The sequence below is a fragment of the Drosophila sechellia genome, chromosome 3L, assembly GCF_004382195.2.
Source record: "Drosophila sechellia strain sech25 chromosome 3L, ASM438219v1, whole genome shotgun sequence".
Lineage (NCBI taxonomy): Eukaryota > Metazoa > Arthropoda > Insecta > Diptera > Drosophilidae > Drosophila > Drosophila sechellia.
In genome coordinates, this window is record NC_045951.1 from 4,131,810 (window position 1) to 4,147,743 (window position 15,934).

Here is a 15,934-nt window from a genome sequence, read left to right on the forward strand (position 1 = left end):
CCAGGATATTGCCTTTTTGCGGCGTCAAGAGGCGAACAAAGGAATTGCCCACAATCGCAAATGTAAACACGATCCGTCAATTTCAATGGGTGCAATTGTGATCTATGATCTCGATGATCAATGAGGGCAATTGTCAGGCATTGTGTCTTTATCTCTTCTAATTAATATGTTTATATTGATTCAATTGGTAATATAATGTTAGAAAAACCTTCTTTCAAAATTACACAGATATGAAACAAATTAGCTTTTTACTTTTAAACATTATTATAACTTTTTATTGATAGATAAATAATGATTTTATTACAGTGTTTTAGACACAATAGATCACAGAGACTACAAACTAATCGTTGACTTAAAGCTCCTTAAATCAAGTTATGTTGTAGACGAAACTAATCTAGTTGAATTGCACTGGAATCAAAACGATTTGGGTGTGGGTAACCCAATCTGGCACTACGAATGGCATCCATTCAATCTTCTCCAGAACTATGCCTCCGGTGAAGGCGCACTCCTCTTGAGGGCAAGCACCTCGTTCAGGGCGGGACTGAGTGCCAGGGCGGGATTGGCCACTGCGATGATGTTGTCACCCGCCGCGGAGATGACCTGGACTCCACTGAGAGCTGCGCCCGAGGATGTGCCACTCAGATCCACCGATTCCCGTGGCGGCGACGAGGTCTCCATCTGGCGGGAGACGGGCGATCGCTCACCTTCCATTCCATTGCATGGCGTCTGTGGAGGATTAAATGGTTTTCTCTTATTCTTGGGCCTTTCCCGGGGAGCGGAATGCCCTCGTAGAGCTCCAACACATACTCACTGGCATGGTCGGCGAGCTGGAGTTGCTGAACGAGAAGCGCGAATCGTTGTCCTCATAGTCAGCCGCCTTGCTGAGTCTGGAAATGAAATGAAATATCATAAACTAATGTTTAGCTTATATATATATATATATATATAAATTTAAAACTAATTTGTAGTTTTGACTCACGAGAACTTGGCAATTTCCGAAAGATCGAATGGCGGCTTGGCGAACTTTTGGTACATGGCGAACAGATTGTAGCGCGAATCCTCGACAGCTTCCTTTATTTTTGGGTTGGATTTATCAACAAGATCGGGGATTAGAGACTCTCAGTCGCATTTCAATGGAACCAAATGGAAGCTAAGCGAGGCAAGAGGCAGTTGCGTGGAAAGAGTTTTTTGGAGGCCAAGGAAGAAGACACGTGGATCGTTGGTTTTGGCAATTTTGTAGGATTTATTTATTGACTCGTAAGTGGGAAAAGCTACAAGAATATATTGCAAAACGACTACTGACTAAATAACTTGGGATTATATCTAATAAGATTCAATTGATATGGGTTAGTTATTAAATTATAAAGGATTAGCATAGGTTAATCTAATAAACTTTCAAGCAACAAATACTAGCAACTCAACAGTAAAAACTACAAAAACTCAACCATTTACGAATATATATTAGTTCATGCTAATAAAGCTAGAGGATTAGGATTAAAGAATTGAATAAATTAGTGATTTAGTTATTTTCAAAGGTCTTTAAGACCAAATTGACTACACAGACTATATTGGTTATAGTCAGTTTTTAACTAGAAGATTAGAAGTAAGATTTATCAAGTCTACGGCAAAAATACTGTAGTGTGAACTTGGATCCCTCTCCACAGGTCGGGATATTCTGAGAAGAACCTCTCGACCAGGACTAGTAATTGTGTTCTGGCGTTCGCGAAAGCTGCAAGGCAATTTTTTGGGTTATCAGGGAGCTCCTCCGTCCGGAGGACTCTGAAGCGAAGCTGAAGCACTGCACCGGGCACCGGACCTAAAGCTCTACGGTATCTAGCTTCCTTACCCGGTTCAAGTCGAGCGGCAGCTGGGCAGCCTCCGTGGAGGAGAGTCGCTGTCGCTTGGAAGGCACGGCGGAGTCACTGGACTCGCAGTCCGTGTCGCCAGGAGCCCGTCCTCCGCCCGATCCCGCTCCCTGCGACGGCAGCTGGGTGAGCAGACCACCGTACCGGGCAATGCTGGCCGAGTGGCCGAACCCAGCATCCTTGACAATCTGCCGGGCCAGGGGGAACAGCTCATCCCGGCGGGTCAGCAACCAGATGGTCTGGGGATTACGACACAGCTGGGCCGCCGCCTCATTGACGCACACCTCGTGCAAGGTCAGCGGCTTCTCCGGCCGCCTTTTGCAATCGAAACGGCCGTAGATGGCCGAGTACTTACGAATCTCGTCCATGCGCCGCGGATCCTGTTCCCCCATGGCGATCACCTGCTCCAGTTCCCGGGTGGTTCGCTTTCTCGTGGTCTGGGCGCGCGGTTCCCTCTGGGGCAGCTGCCTGCCAATCTTATCCGCACACATTGTTATCCGCTGGATCTGCGCTTCGGTCAGAACAGGTGTGAGCTGGGGCGAACTGGAGGATACCTGGTGGGCGGTGTTCGCCGGGAGGGTACTGTTCGCCGAGGGATGCGGACTGCTCGTCAACGGGTTGGGGGGCAGGACCAGGGGCAAGGGCACCGAAGGAGCTGAGGGACAGGTGATCTGGGTAGCCAAGGGGCCAGCGGGAGCGGAAACCGTGGCGGAAGCGGGGAGGGGAGCTGGGGGAACCGGCGAGGGCACAAAGGAGGAGCCAGAGGGATTGAACGAAGGAAACTTCTGGCGGGGCAGAGCGGGCGTGGTGTCCGCATTGAAGATCAATGCCGGTTTCGGTGGCGTATCGCAGAGACCTGCAAGTAACATGGTATTAGCAAAGTGGTTTTAGAGGAGGAAGTTCATCAAATCAACTATATGTATCCCAAGTCTCATTTTCCTTATTTCAAATTGGTTAAACTTACCCAGATGCGGCATCATGGGTCCCTGGAAGAGACCCGGATTGTTGGCCCACTCGTGCAGCGCCTTCTGCAGCCGGCGGACGTGGAGCGGCTTAGAGGCCATGCCCACCAGGGCCATGATCTCGAGGAACTCCTCCTCGCCGGCGTCGTACAGCTGCTGCACATCATCACCGCCCATTTCCAGCAGTGTGTCATAGTAGGCCAGCAGACTGGCCCTCTGGAGTACCCGGTACAGCTGCACCTCCGCCTCGTTGCCCGGTCGCGATGTGGTGATCACTGGAAGATACAAGCAGCGTATGCATAAGAACTGGCTTAAAGAAGTTCCAGCAAAAAATGATATTTATTAAGTTCTGGCCTGCGACGTTCTCACAATGCTACGAGCCTATAAGAAAAAAATTTTAATTAAATTCGCTTTTTCTTACCCAAAAAAAAAAAAAACTCGACGGACGTCTGGACCCTAACCCTTTTTTCGTAGAGGCTGAGCAGAGCAAAAAAAAAAAAAAACTCGAAAGCACACAAAAAGGATGAGGCAAGAGCTGGGAACCAACTCATCTGCATAAGCATGGTGGTTCAACCCCTTCTGAAAGACCAAGGATCCGATGCGATCCGCTTTGAGTCGGCAAACTCGTTAGAAATGCGTCACGCATGCGCAAGATGCCAGCAAGGATTGCCAGGATCATCATTTAAATCTTACCTATTCCCTCTTTTTTTTTTTGCTTTTATCACTTTCGATTTTTGGCCCAAAAATATACCTAATATTTTCATGGGTATTAGGTAGCATCATATAAACATATAAAGTCGTACCTACACTTAAATTCATAGGAAACCATCCTGACTAGCCAGCGATTTATTGCTCATACTAATGAATCCCCCGATCGCGGAGACCGTAACTGTTATGGCAGCACAGCTCTAAATGGACGACTCCGATGACGAGGATGATGATTATGTCAAATCGTAAATAATTATGTGAGAATATTTCAGGCGGCGACAACGTCTCCAGCCAGCTTTAATTAATAGAAAAACGAGCTGGCCGGCTAAATTATAACAAACTCAGGGCAGAAAAAGCTGCCTACATCGATTGCCATCCTACGATTCCACTCGCTCTGTATTTTTTTGTGTTCTGTTGCCTTGGCCAACTGGAAGCCACAAGCGCATCCACCGACGTGCAACACCAAGGATGCGCACTTCGCGCCATTAACCCACGCTCCGCTCCATGGGGTTGTTGCGATTTATGGCCAGGCAGCAAGAATAATTCGCATTCTTAGCCGCTTAATTGGGTATATCATAAATAGTTTGGAAACTCTTTGGAAATATCAGACCAGTTGCGTCCACTTCAAAGTTGTGGTCAACTGCGCGTCGACCTGAACTGAAATTGGTGTCGACTTTGAAAGTGCTTATAAATGTTAGCTAAATTCAGTGAACAAGTAAGTAGCTAAGTGACAAGGGTATTAAAACTAGTTAATGAGAGGTTTATAATAGTAGGTTTATAATAGCCAGTTTTAGTGAAAGTTTGTAATCCATATTTAAATTGAAGAGATCATGTAGATATATATGTAGATATATATTTCTTAAATTTGCAATTGATCTTGAAATTGAAAAGAACTGTTTACCCAGCATAGAGTGACCGCTGAAGGGTTAATAGCGTGGCCACACTTCTGGTCTATCCCATCACATGCTCCCCCCGCTCCCTGCGCCTAACTTGGGTATTTAACGCAGACCTGCGTAAGTCGGGAGTCCGGAGGAGCAAACGGAGAGGGAGGGGCAGCCGGTGGCAGCAATAAATAAATGAGACGTGATTTCAATACACAAATAATGCGAAAGAAGGGGGGTAACGAGGGGGGGGGGGATATGGCGGAGCGGGAGGATCGGGAGGCTGGGGAGGCGGAGAACTGGGGACACTTTGTTGTGGCTGCTCCAGCTCCTCTGCTTCTGCGGATTGTTGCTGATTTTTTATTTATTTAATTTGCGGGTTTGCTTGTTTTTTTATTTGCTTTCATTTTTTTAACCACTGCGTAAGATGCTGCGGCTGCTGCTGTTGTTGTTGTTGTCATTTGCTAAATATGCTGTTTTTATGCGAACGGCAAATGGTGAAGATGGACAAAAAATTAACTGCAGTAACTTTTTAGTTGGCACTTGGCAGCAATAATGACATTCGACGCCACATACCAAGCAGCTGCCCAAGCAGCCAGGAGCAGAAAACGGAAAACCGCGAGCAGCCAGCCAGCAGGATAGACACTCAGAAAAAAATGTGATTGGTTCTGATATGATGGGATAATTGTTTCTAATAGAAATAATGATGTGTGATATCTTCATATTCATATTTAAAAACTTGGTTAGGTTTGTTATATGCTTATATTATTTGTATTATTTTGACACACTTTTCTCACAGTGCATTTAGAAAATGCGTGAGAGTGCGCCTGTGTGTGTGAGGCTACTATGTGTGCGTGTGGAGCGGAGCAGTCAATCGTGCGATCGCTTCGATTATGGGCAAAAAGTAGACGCCGGACTGCAGACTTTGACTTGGAGAGTTGGACCTGGAATCGGAACCTGGAACCTGGGACTTGGGACTGGGACTGGGACCAGGGTCTGAATCCTCCTCCTCCTCCTTTCGATCCTCCCTTTCTGCTCGGCAATGGGCAAGTAACCGAAACTATTTCTCATATACAACGATAAATTAAAAGCCAACTTTTTCAACGACCAAATTCTTGTCGATCAAAATTCCATTGGTGGCAATAACTTGGACCGTACGTGCCAATGGCCAATGGCCCCGGCAGAGGAACCATAACCATAACCTGCACAGGAAAAGACTAATGTCTGCCCAAAATATTAAGTGCATTGTTTTCGGGATCATTACGATCTTAATCTTGCTAATTTGAGGGTTTTAATAGGACCTGTTTCGCCATGTCCTTAACTGCATTTTACTTGTATGAATCTAAATAATAGATACTCTTTGGTAATGCTATGTTAGTGCAATTATATTAAGTGATACCAACTAGATCATTTAAGTTGATTGAATCACTAAGAACTGCATAGATATTTTTTTCTGTGTGACGACATCTTTTCTTTCGGCGCTTGAGCATTTTTGCAACGAGAACGCGTCTCGTTGGTTGCCTCCCCATCCAGCAACTGAGATTTATTGAAATATTTACTACCCTCATCGCTTGGGGTGAGTTTTTTCCGTTTCCTTGCAACGTTTTTTCATATCACCCCTAAGACGCGGCCTATCGTCATGAGGTTCGTCTAACGGCTGCCTAGGAAAAGGCATCCTACCTGGGTCTGGCAGGGATCCTATTGGATGAAGTCTGCCATTGCTGCCTTAAGAAATCCTAGACCTTGAGCAGTTATGCAAAGTAAGACACCCCAAGCAATCGAGCACCGAGGAAATAAACCGGAACAGGATCCGCTATTTTTCAAGAAATTAAATTACCCAGCAAAGGCAACTTTCAGCGTCCTTTGTTATCAAACGGAGGTCCTTGAAGGCCAGGGACAAGCTCCTTGGCTTTTCCGTTACATAACATCGCCAGACAATGGAAGCTCGCGAAAAGAGCGCGAAAATTGCAGCATGTGGCTGGCGGAGATTCGTTTGCCTGCAGGCAAGCTTTGTCAAAGGATTCGTTGCGTTCGAAGAATCAGGATTGGACACAATTACATTTATACAAGGGGAGACATCTGCATGATCCAATGACCAAAGGATGTGCATGGCTTTCGGAGATAAATCAGAAAGAATTTCTAATAGAAACATTTAATTAGTTTCGAAAAAATGTGTTCCCTTTCTAAAACTGTACCTTGATTATCAAAGTTGGTTTTTAAGTGGGAACTTAAAAAACCTTCTGCTTCTATCCACAACTGTACTGTATTCAGTAGTGGCACAGTAATATCCTTGGAAATCCTTTTTACAAATGCACAGCATCAATTAATATTGAACTACTTACTTGTTCCATTCGCATTCCTTCCAAAGATCTTGCCCTGCGGACTCATGATGGGACTGGAGGAGGCCGACGGAGCACCCGATAGCGATCTCTGTCCCTCGGATAGTCCGCTGGCTACGGACAGATTGTACAGATCCTCCGTCTTGGGCATTTCCAGACTGGTGGTCAGCAGCTGTGACTGTGTGGCGGAGGCGGATGCAGATGCTGAGGCGGATTGACTGTGTCCTTTGCTGCTGGTGCTCGCAGCCGGCGATGGACTGGATGTGGATGTGGTGGTGGCCACCGCCGTCGTGGGAGTTGTGGGATTCGAGCTCGCGTCCATGGCGATAAAACTCGTTGGCAAACGATGACGAATTAAATTAACGCGATTGGCACGAAAGGCGATCAAAAACCAGGCACAAACACAAAGAACCAGGACGAAATGCATGCAAACTAGGATCTAGGATCAGGGATCGTGGATCGGAAGAGTACTACAGGCTACGATTAACTACACTAGATAAGTAAGTCTCTTTAGGGAGATTCAAACAGAAGATTGTAACGGCAGTAACGAAACTCGCGCCACTTTCAGTCTCTCTGATCTCTGCGATCCGCTCAGCTCGAGGCCAGACGAACTTCTGTGCTCGAATCCCAGAACGGACATCTGAGGAACCCTTTTGGAACCGGCCGACGACAACGAAGCCAACGAAGCCACCCGAAGTCCACCCGAGTGCCGGGCGCTTTCGTTTTCTATCAGCAGGGGTAAAAAAGGGTTAAAATCAGGGATAAAAACAAAACCAAACAAATTGTTTGGTGAGTGAGGGACGTAGGACATTGGTTTCCAGGTTTGAGGGTTACTTTTTATATGCCGATGCTCAAGATTCTCTTATTAGAGAAACAATCGTTCTCTCTCTCTTGGCAATTGAGCGACTTTGAGTGAGTTTTTGTGCTCCGCCTCTTGAGAAGAACTCATAGAGAATATCCATAAGATCCTTTTAATGCTTTTTTTCGGTGAAGAATTCCGTTAAATCTTTTGGGAATATTCAAATTTCAGCAAAAAAAAAATAGGTTGTATAAGATTGCATAACCCTTTTCCCATGTCAAATGAATCATTATGCAACTGCATTTTTTTCGTACTAGAAAAGAAAATCTGCTATCCTTTGCCGCCAAAATTCGAAAATATTTAAACATCTTTAGGGAAAATATATAATTAAAATTTTGTCAGCAGTTTCCTGTGGAAAACGAAGAAAGAGCTGATTGTAAAATATGATATATATAAGAAATTAATTAACGTATGTATTGTTCCTATTTCTTATTTTTACCCAACCACATTCATACTCAAATGCTTATATAACTGAAGATTTTTTGTATTTATTTTGTATATACAAAACAGTTTACCATAGGGCGTTATCAAATAGGGGAATACTTTTAAAGATTGCCGTCTACGCTACCGATAATCGTAATAGTTAATATAGTCGCTTTCTGGATTTGGAGCCATTAGAGTTAGGTTTAGGTATGAATAGATTACACTAGGATGGAGTTACGTTAGCAGTCGAAGAGCGGGAACCCCTGGAAACAATCGTAGGCTACACCAGGCTAGTCCTCAGTCCTGGTAATCGCCACAAGAGCGGGGTTCCTCCCGCACATGGTGTCAGTGTGTCCTTTGCGAGATTCCTCACTATAAGTTATTCACGCTGATGATCTGGTTGATCCAGCCGATGAACGAGGACGTCTTCACATAGACGCCGGGCACATCCTGTCGCCCGCAGCCGAATCCCCAGGAGACGAGGCCGGCCAGCTCGTAGAACCCATCATCTTGGCAAACTAGGGGACCACCTCCATCGCCCTGGCAGGCGTCGTGTCCCTCCTCTCCGCCGGCACAGAAGCTGGAGGCGGGCAGGATGAAGATCTTCTCCGTCACGGCGTTCACCTTCCGGATGCACTCCGTATCGCTCACAATGGGAATCTCCGCCTCACGCACTCGCAGGGGAATGGGACCAGCTTAAAAGATGACCAGAAGTTAGAAGTTTCCAAAGTGATTGTAAGTATCTAGTAGGTACCTTCTCCCATATATCCGTATCCTGTTACCGTGCATCGCTTGCCCGCCGCATGGCTAACTCCTCGTGCAGGAAGACACACCAAGCACACTCCATCTCGAAGCTCCGCTTGACCATGTAGCTTCAGGAGAGCAATATCGTTGTCCAGGGTCTGGCTATTGTGGTTGTGGTGGATGTAGGTGGTGGCCACGCGCAGTGTCTGTGCTCCTGGACTGCCGTATTTCCGGGTCAGATCGTAGTCACCTACTCGCACGTAGATAGCATCTCCGGAACGAACAATGCTGGAACAGAAATAATGTTAGGAATCATATCTTCCTTGTTAAAGGAGTAACCACTTACTTGGTCACACAATGGGCTGCGGTGAGAACCCACTGGGTTCCGATTAAAGCAGCTCCACATAGATATTGATTCAAGGAATTGATCAACGCCACCTGCCAGCACCACTCTCCATTCTCGCCATCCTCTCCTCCCACCACACGTGCCCTTCGTCTTCCGCTGAAGTTCGACTGGAGTCCGTAAAGAGACCTCTGTTGGTAGTATTCCGGAAACACCAGATCCGGCTGATTCGCCTGAGCTTGGTGATTGTGATACGAACGCAGTTGGTTACTCTGTAGACTGCTGGACTCCACTAGGTCACCCAGCTTATCGTTGTGAATCTGGATGGGCACAATGGCGGATCCCAGGACCAATCTCTCATTGGATTTGTTGAAGTTGGGAGAGTATCCGGCGGCGGAGGTCATCTGGCGAGCTGTTCTCTGCACTCCGTACTTGGCACGGGCGTAGGAGACGAATGATAGAGCCTGGGATCTTCCAGTTCGCAGAGTTCCCTTCACACCACACACATACTTGGAGTAGACATGTGGCCGTGGAGTCGTGGTGGTTGTAGTTGTCGTCGGAGGCGTGGTCATAGGTGGCTGAGGTTGTGGAGGAAGTCCCGGTCCGGAAACTGGATAGTAATCTCCGTAGTTGGGCGCCGGCGGCGGTGGCTGGTAGGGATTGGGGTGGTGTGGCGCCATCTGGAGTGGAGGTCCCTGTGGCGGTGGGTTGTTCATGTAGGAGTAGGGTGGTGTCTGTGGGGGATATGCCTGGGGTGGACCAATTGGAGGTGGGGGCGGTGCCGGGTAGTAGGCGGTGTCGTTGCGCGTCTGGAACTGCTGCTTCTCAAGGATCTTGCTCTTGGGCGCACAACAAATCTGGCCGGAACGCTTGCAGCGGAACAAGTCAGTCATCTCGGCGTTTTCTGGGGGAATTGTAGGTTAATCAATGATCCAAAGAAAGAATCCAATGAGTACTTACTGAAGCAAGTGAAGCTAAGCAGGCTGACGATGCAGGATCCTGGGCATTCCTCTCGCGGATCGGGACTCGGGGTATTGTGCAGGACATATGGTGGAGCAGTGGGTGAGGCCGTTGGCGACGGCGTGGGTGGTGGCAACTTGGGCTTGGGAACTCCGGCTCTTGAGTTGTCGCAGCACACGGAGCCCTTGGCACAGGTTGTGGGTGTGGAAACCAGCACCGAGGGTCTCTCGCAGAAGGCGGCCATAATGTTGAGCAGACAGAATCCGGGACAGCGAGGCACCTGAATCGGAGCCTGAGGTGGCGGCGGTGGTGGAGATGGCGAGTTCAGAGTGCTCTCCGCGAAAGATATGATTTGAGAGAGGAAGTCACCACCGCCTCCGCCTCCAGAGGTCGAAGATGGGGGTGGTGGCGGTGGGGACGCGGGACGAGCGGGCTTGGCTGCTGGCTTGGGGGCATGCTTGATGGCCGGCTTGGTGGGCGGAGCCTTGGAGGAGGGTGGTGCCTCCGAGGCACCTCCAGTCACACAACAGCTTCCTTCTCCGGGACAGAAAGCATCGGAATCGATGTCATCACAGAAGATGGCAAATATTCCATTCATGCACTCGCCCTCGCATTCCTTTAGCACCTGACCCTGACCTTGTCCGGACTTCAGCTTGTTGCTGAGTGGAGGCTCCTCCTCCTCGCCATCCTCCTCCGTCTCCTGCTCCTCCTCTTCCTCGGCTGCCTCCGTCGTTGTGGTGGTCGGATGCTTCTTGTGTTTGGTGGGCTTCGGAGAACTGTTGTTGATTCTAGCCGGTTCTGGAGTTGTGGTGGTGCTGGTGGTGGTAGTAGTGGTACTTGTAGAAGTGCTGGAACTCTTGGCGGGTGCCGATTTTTCGTACAACGTCTGGTTGGGCTTCAAGTTGCTCATGTGTTCTATGGGAAAATCGAAAGTTTATAGAGACTAATGGTAGAATCCAATGTGGATTACTTACTGGCTGGAATGTAGATATCCTTGGGCAGCTTGCCATTGGAATACTCATCCAGGGAGACGCAGCACTTGGTGCCCTCCTTGCACAGTCCATCGCTGGTCAAATAGGCCTCACAGTACTCCGCTATGCGATCGGCCACGCAAACTCCAGTGCAGTCTTCTGAAAATATTGAAGTTTATAAAGATTTGGAAACACATATCCATTTGTTCTCTCGAACTCACTGTTTGCATCATCGGCCTTGGTGGCCTCCTCCTTGTCCTTGGGTTTGGCAGTAGCCGCTTTCTTGGTGGTGCTCGGTTTCTTTGTGGTTGCCGCAGTGGCTTTTGTGGTGGAACTAGTGGCAGGTCGCTTGGTTTGTGGCTTTGGTTTTGGTTTTGGAGTGGTGCTCGTTGTGGTGGTTCTCTTTGTGGTGCTCGTGGTGGCCACCGTGGTGGTGGTCCTCTGGGTGGTAGTGGTGCTAGCAGTGGTTGTGGTTTTAGGCGTTGTGGTTGCTCTCACAGCAGTGGAATTCTTGCCAGCTAAAAAGATGATTTGGTTGACATGTAAAATTAAAAGTAATTTATTTATATGTTTTCGCTTTACCTGGAGCATTCTCTATGCAGCATTGCATGTTGGGAGAAGGACAGGCCACATCGTTGAGAACTTCGTAGCAAATCAAAGTGGCCAAAGTGTGGACACATACTCCAGGGCAATCCTTGGAATCTGCGGTGCTCGTTATGGTGTCCAAAAGACCTAAAAAGAAAGACAAATTATATAAGTAAGGGAATTCATTCTTTGGTCTCCCGAATTCTTAAGAAACACGAAGTTAATTCTCACCTGATAGGAAACTACCAGCCAGGGATTCATCCTGAGCCCGTGATGGCGATGGCTTACTGACCAGCAAAATGCTGAAGATCAGGGGCAGAACAAGGCGGCTCATTGTGCTCGAATGTCTTGGCATAATTCGATGGTCCAAAATGGTCAGCACGTGTTCATTTCTTACCAAGAATCTGGAGGAGAGACAGAGAGAAAGATAGAGGTGAGATAATTAGCGATGGTCAAGTGAAAGTCGAGGTGGCCGCCACTGAATCATCATGATTCCGGGCCGAGTAACCTCGGCCCCCCAGTGACGTAATGCGGCAGCTTGGAGCAGGGGCATAATCTGCTGCCACGAGCCCAGAGATCATTGGCCTAGAAAGAAGATCATCAACAGCATCATCATCGAGATATTACCACGAGGAGGCAAGGTGTGTGATAAGCCCGAAACCAGTTTGGACATTTTGGTTCTGGTTCTGCGTTGCAGGTGCCCCATTTCAATATTACGTATACGTAGCGGTGCCTGCCGCCGCCTAACGGACGCCACTCCAGCTCCATTCCGGCCATAATCCATGTATCTGGGTTGCCCAGAACGAGTATGGAAGCCGACGACCCAAAACTGGTTACACATACTCAAGAAAACTCAACAAAAAATGTAAAGAAGACCATGCAAATAATTATGGGCAGGCAGAGAGGTCGGTAAGAGCCAGGGCATTCTTGGGCCACAATTAACGAAATCGTTTAATGAATGAAATAGAAAGTACTTAGTACGAAATGAAACCTGGCCGATAGAGATCTCGGATGTTCCAGCGAAAGTGCACTTTAGGTTTCGGAAACTGAATTGGAATGGTATTCGGAATCGGAATCGGACTTCCCCAATCACGTGCGGTCTAAACAAAAGCTTTCTACAAACCGGAAATTTCTCAACGCTGCGAGCAGAAAATGTGGAAAAAATGAAAACATTATTATGTTTATTTGGCCAGCTGATAGGGCTAGAAAGTGCTAGCACGTATTTTGGGTCAAGTGAGTCGTTTCGTTTCTCCTCTGGGTAACACATTCCTGCCCCATTCTGTCAGTCCAAGTCCACCCAGACCAGCGGTATCGGCACGCCTACGCCACCATGAATACCAAGTCCGGCACCGAAACCAAAAACTAGGTCAGATACATAAGGCGCGACGGCATTAACACCGAAACACCGATCGTTCTTCTCTCTTTCGGTCGAGTTCGGTTCCTCAGTTCTTTGATTCTTCGATTCTTCGGTTGCTCGGTTGTTCGGTTGTTCGGTTGTTCGGTTCTTGGCACTGGTATGGAATCCCAGCCCATAGGGAATCGAATCACTTGGCATTCCAGTTGAATTTGAATTTCACGCCAGGCGAAAGAAAAAGAAAAGATTTCTTTCATAACAAATAGAACCGTTTGGCTTAACTGTAAACCGTACACTGTAACTACGATAGTTGATTTGTCAATTTGCAAAACGATTCGGGTCTCTTTTGTTTGGTTTCTTTCGTTTTTAGCACTTCCATAAAAGTCCCGACTGGAGAAATAAAGACACGCGAAGAAACGTAGAAGACCACGATGTCGAAGAGGTGGAGGAATTCTTCGCCTTAGGCTCGTCGCGCGAACAAGTTAAGCGACTTCTGTTTCTCGGTTATCCCCACACCCGTCTCTTTTCTTTCTTTGGGATCTCGAGATCGTAAGATCTTCAGATCTTAACGGTATGTTCGCAGACGCCTAACTGTGAACTGGCAGCCAGGAGAATTGCCATCGATCCGGAGACCCACTTCCAACTAGAGTCCGATATGCAAAGTCCGACAACAGCGAAAACAGGTAGGAAAAAGCCACTCACAAAGGTTTCTGTTTAAATTAGAACGATCCTCGGTATCTCTTTTGTGTGTATATATAGTATCTGTATATAGTAACTGGAGGATGCGATCACGACGCGACTGCACCTTGCGAAAGCCAAAAGCCGACTGACCAGCACTCAAGGTTCTCAGCGATGGTAAGCCGCCAAGGCCGGGAATTCTCCGGAGAAAGTGTGTGGAAGAGGCCGAGCCTCTCTCCCGAGAAGAGCGGCGATCGTTGCTCTTAGCACCATCACCTGTTTACCTGGCCCACACCTTGTTTTAACGCTGGGCCATAAAACATAAGCACTGGTGCTCCTAACTCTTCAGAATTCGCCACTTTATCACCGAGGGTACGAACATTTTTATTAGCACCCTTCTTTGCAGTTTTTGGCAAATGAAAAGGGCAATAGAACCCCCGGAGTGTGCCTACTTTAGCGGATTAACGTACCCCTATCCTGTAAATATCATTTTTGCACATTTGCATTGTGTCCGCGGCTTAGTTATGCAAATCTCAAGTGCCCGGCTTGCATATACTCTTCTGCCAACATCTTGTTACATATGCTAATTTGCAACTCCTGATCCCCGATCCCGAGTCTTGAGGAGCTGTTGACGTCGTCCTGTTGCCAAAACATTGCAGATTGCAATTACGAGTGTACGCGAATCTAATGAGCAACTAAGTGCATTTGCATATGCGAAAATTTGCTGGGAAAATCGAGTAAGCCGATGATCCCTGGATTTGCGGTGAGTCGGGAGAATCAGTCATCAGTTTTGCATAAGTACGTGGAAGAAAATAGTATTTAATTAGGGTGGATGACAACTATATATATTTATTTTATCCTATAGGAAACCAATGTGCTGAAGAAGAAATAATGTTTTGCAAAAATTATTATATTTAATTTAGGTACTTATATTAGGTATATGTTTAAGTAATTAATACATATATACGTATATCATATTATTATTGTTCTGCTAAGATTAAACAGATAGTAAACAGATATTACTAATTAGTATCGCCACCCATTTCCTATCCATTGTCTAGACATTTCCAAGATCCGATGTCTAGGCAAATGAGCACAGAGACAATCCGCCTGCGTGTCCTTCGCGGATGTTCCCAGGCTCCTTTCGTTCGATTCCCCGAGAGACACGCAGCCGTCGCGCATCCTTCGTTTCGGGGCAAAATCTTCTCAAGACGAAACTTCACACGACCAGATCGGCTAGAAATTTGAATAAAGTGCTGCATAAAAAAAACCGAAAGTGGTAAAAAAAAGTGAAAAAAGTTCATAAAAAAAAAAAAAACGAGAGAAAAAAGGATTTATCATTCCGTGCGAGTTTTATACCTGGTCCCCAGGACCTCAGGCAAATAGATAAGGAGTTGGTGGTGGTGGTTTGGCCTTCGTCCTGCGTCCTTCGTCCTGCGTATGCAAATCGTTCGCCCGAGTCCGCGATGATTCCTTTTCAATTCGAACAATACCGAGGGTCGCCGCCCTGTCCTTTGGCCACACATGTTTACGTCTGCGTTTTTTCTGCATTAATCGTCCTATTTGGAAAAAAAAATGATTAAACCCTTTCGTTCGGTACATTTTTTTCCAAGATTTTTCCCCGTTTTTTTCGAGGTTCATCTTTTTTTTTTGCTTAAGTCATCCCGTTGTTGTAATTTCACTTTTCCGTGAGAACTTTTGATGGGTTCGGATGGAAATAGGATGCTCAGGTGGGACACAAAAGAAGTTTTTTTTTTGGAAAAAATATAGTTTTATTTCGAATAAAACCGGAATAAAGAAAAACGAGACAGTTTTGGTGTTCGAATTAATGTATTATATTTACAATGTAATGTTTTAAAAAATATGCATACTGAGCATTGATAAATTAGTTATTTCAGTTAAGCATTGTTCGATATTGTAACTACTTTGATATTTTTTTTAAATTAAGTAGCTTCTTAGTTTCATTTTTAGGTGTAACTAAATTAAAATGATAGAGTCCATCCCGTTGCGGTTGGAATCTACTTTCCAAACGACCTAAGGCGATTTATGTTCGAATAATCGATGTGCCTGCATTGTCGTGCCCAGCATCCTAAGCAATTCACCCCCCGGCGGGATGAACGATGATGGTCTTGGGCCCGAAAGGATTCGATCCGAGATCTGACCGAGTTTTCTCAATTTGCATACCGAGGGTCGTGAGCTCCTTTGAGGGGTGCTATCGTCGGGGAAAGGGTTTGTCATGGGAACAAAAGACGCATTCATCGC

The 15,934-nt window shown here is 46.7% G+C and overlaps 2 protein-coding genes across 4 annotated transcripts; both read right to left on the minus strand.

The window, feature by feature from the left end:
• Positions 1-279: 279 nt before the first annotated feature.
• On the minus strand, positions 280-7,356 carry LOC6610727 (NGFI-A-binding protein homolog). Of its 2 annotated transcripts, none has more exons than XM_002035257.2 (6): positions 6,759-7,356; positions 2,830-3,102; positions 1,847-2,721; positions 980-1,071; positions 812-887; positions 280-726 (listed from the first exon to the last, which is right to left on the minus strand). In XM_002035257.2, exons 1-6 carry the CDS (start codon positions 7,180-7,182, stop codon positions 484-486), a joined length of 1,983 nt encoding a protein of 660 aa, XP_002035293.2. In that variant the 5' UTR covers positions 7,183-7,356; the 3' UTR covers positions 280-483. The 2 variants fall into 2 exon arrangements, with proteins under 2 accessions (XP_002035293.2, XP_032575147.1); XM_032719256.1 differs by having other exon boundaries at positions 603-726; positions 808-887.
• Positions 7,357-8,077: 721 nt separating this feature from the next.
• Positions 8,078-13,804, minus strand: LOC6610729 (protein masquerade). Of its 2 annotated transcripts, none has more exons than XM_032719785.1 (9): positions 13,697-13,804; positions 11,872-12,044; positions 11,638-11,787; positions 11,277-11,573; positions 11,059-11,211; positions 10,085-10,999; positions 9,128-10,028; positions 8,792-9,069; positions 8,078-8,732 (listed from the first exon to the last, which is right to left on the minus strand). In XM_032719785.1, exons 2-9 carry the CDS (start codon positions 11,993-11,995, stop codon positions 8,410-8,412), a joined length of 3,141 nt encoding a protein of 1,046 aa, XP_032575676.1. In that variant the 5' UTR covers positions 11,996-12,044; positions 13,697-13,804; the 3' UTR covers positions 8,078-8,409. The 2 variants fall into 2 exon arrangements, with proteins under 2 accessions (XP_032575676.1, XP_032575675.1); XM_032719784.1 differs by having other exon boundaries at positions 11,059-11,214.
• Between the last annotated feature and the right edge of the window lie 2,130 nt (positions 13,805-15,934).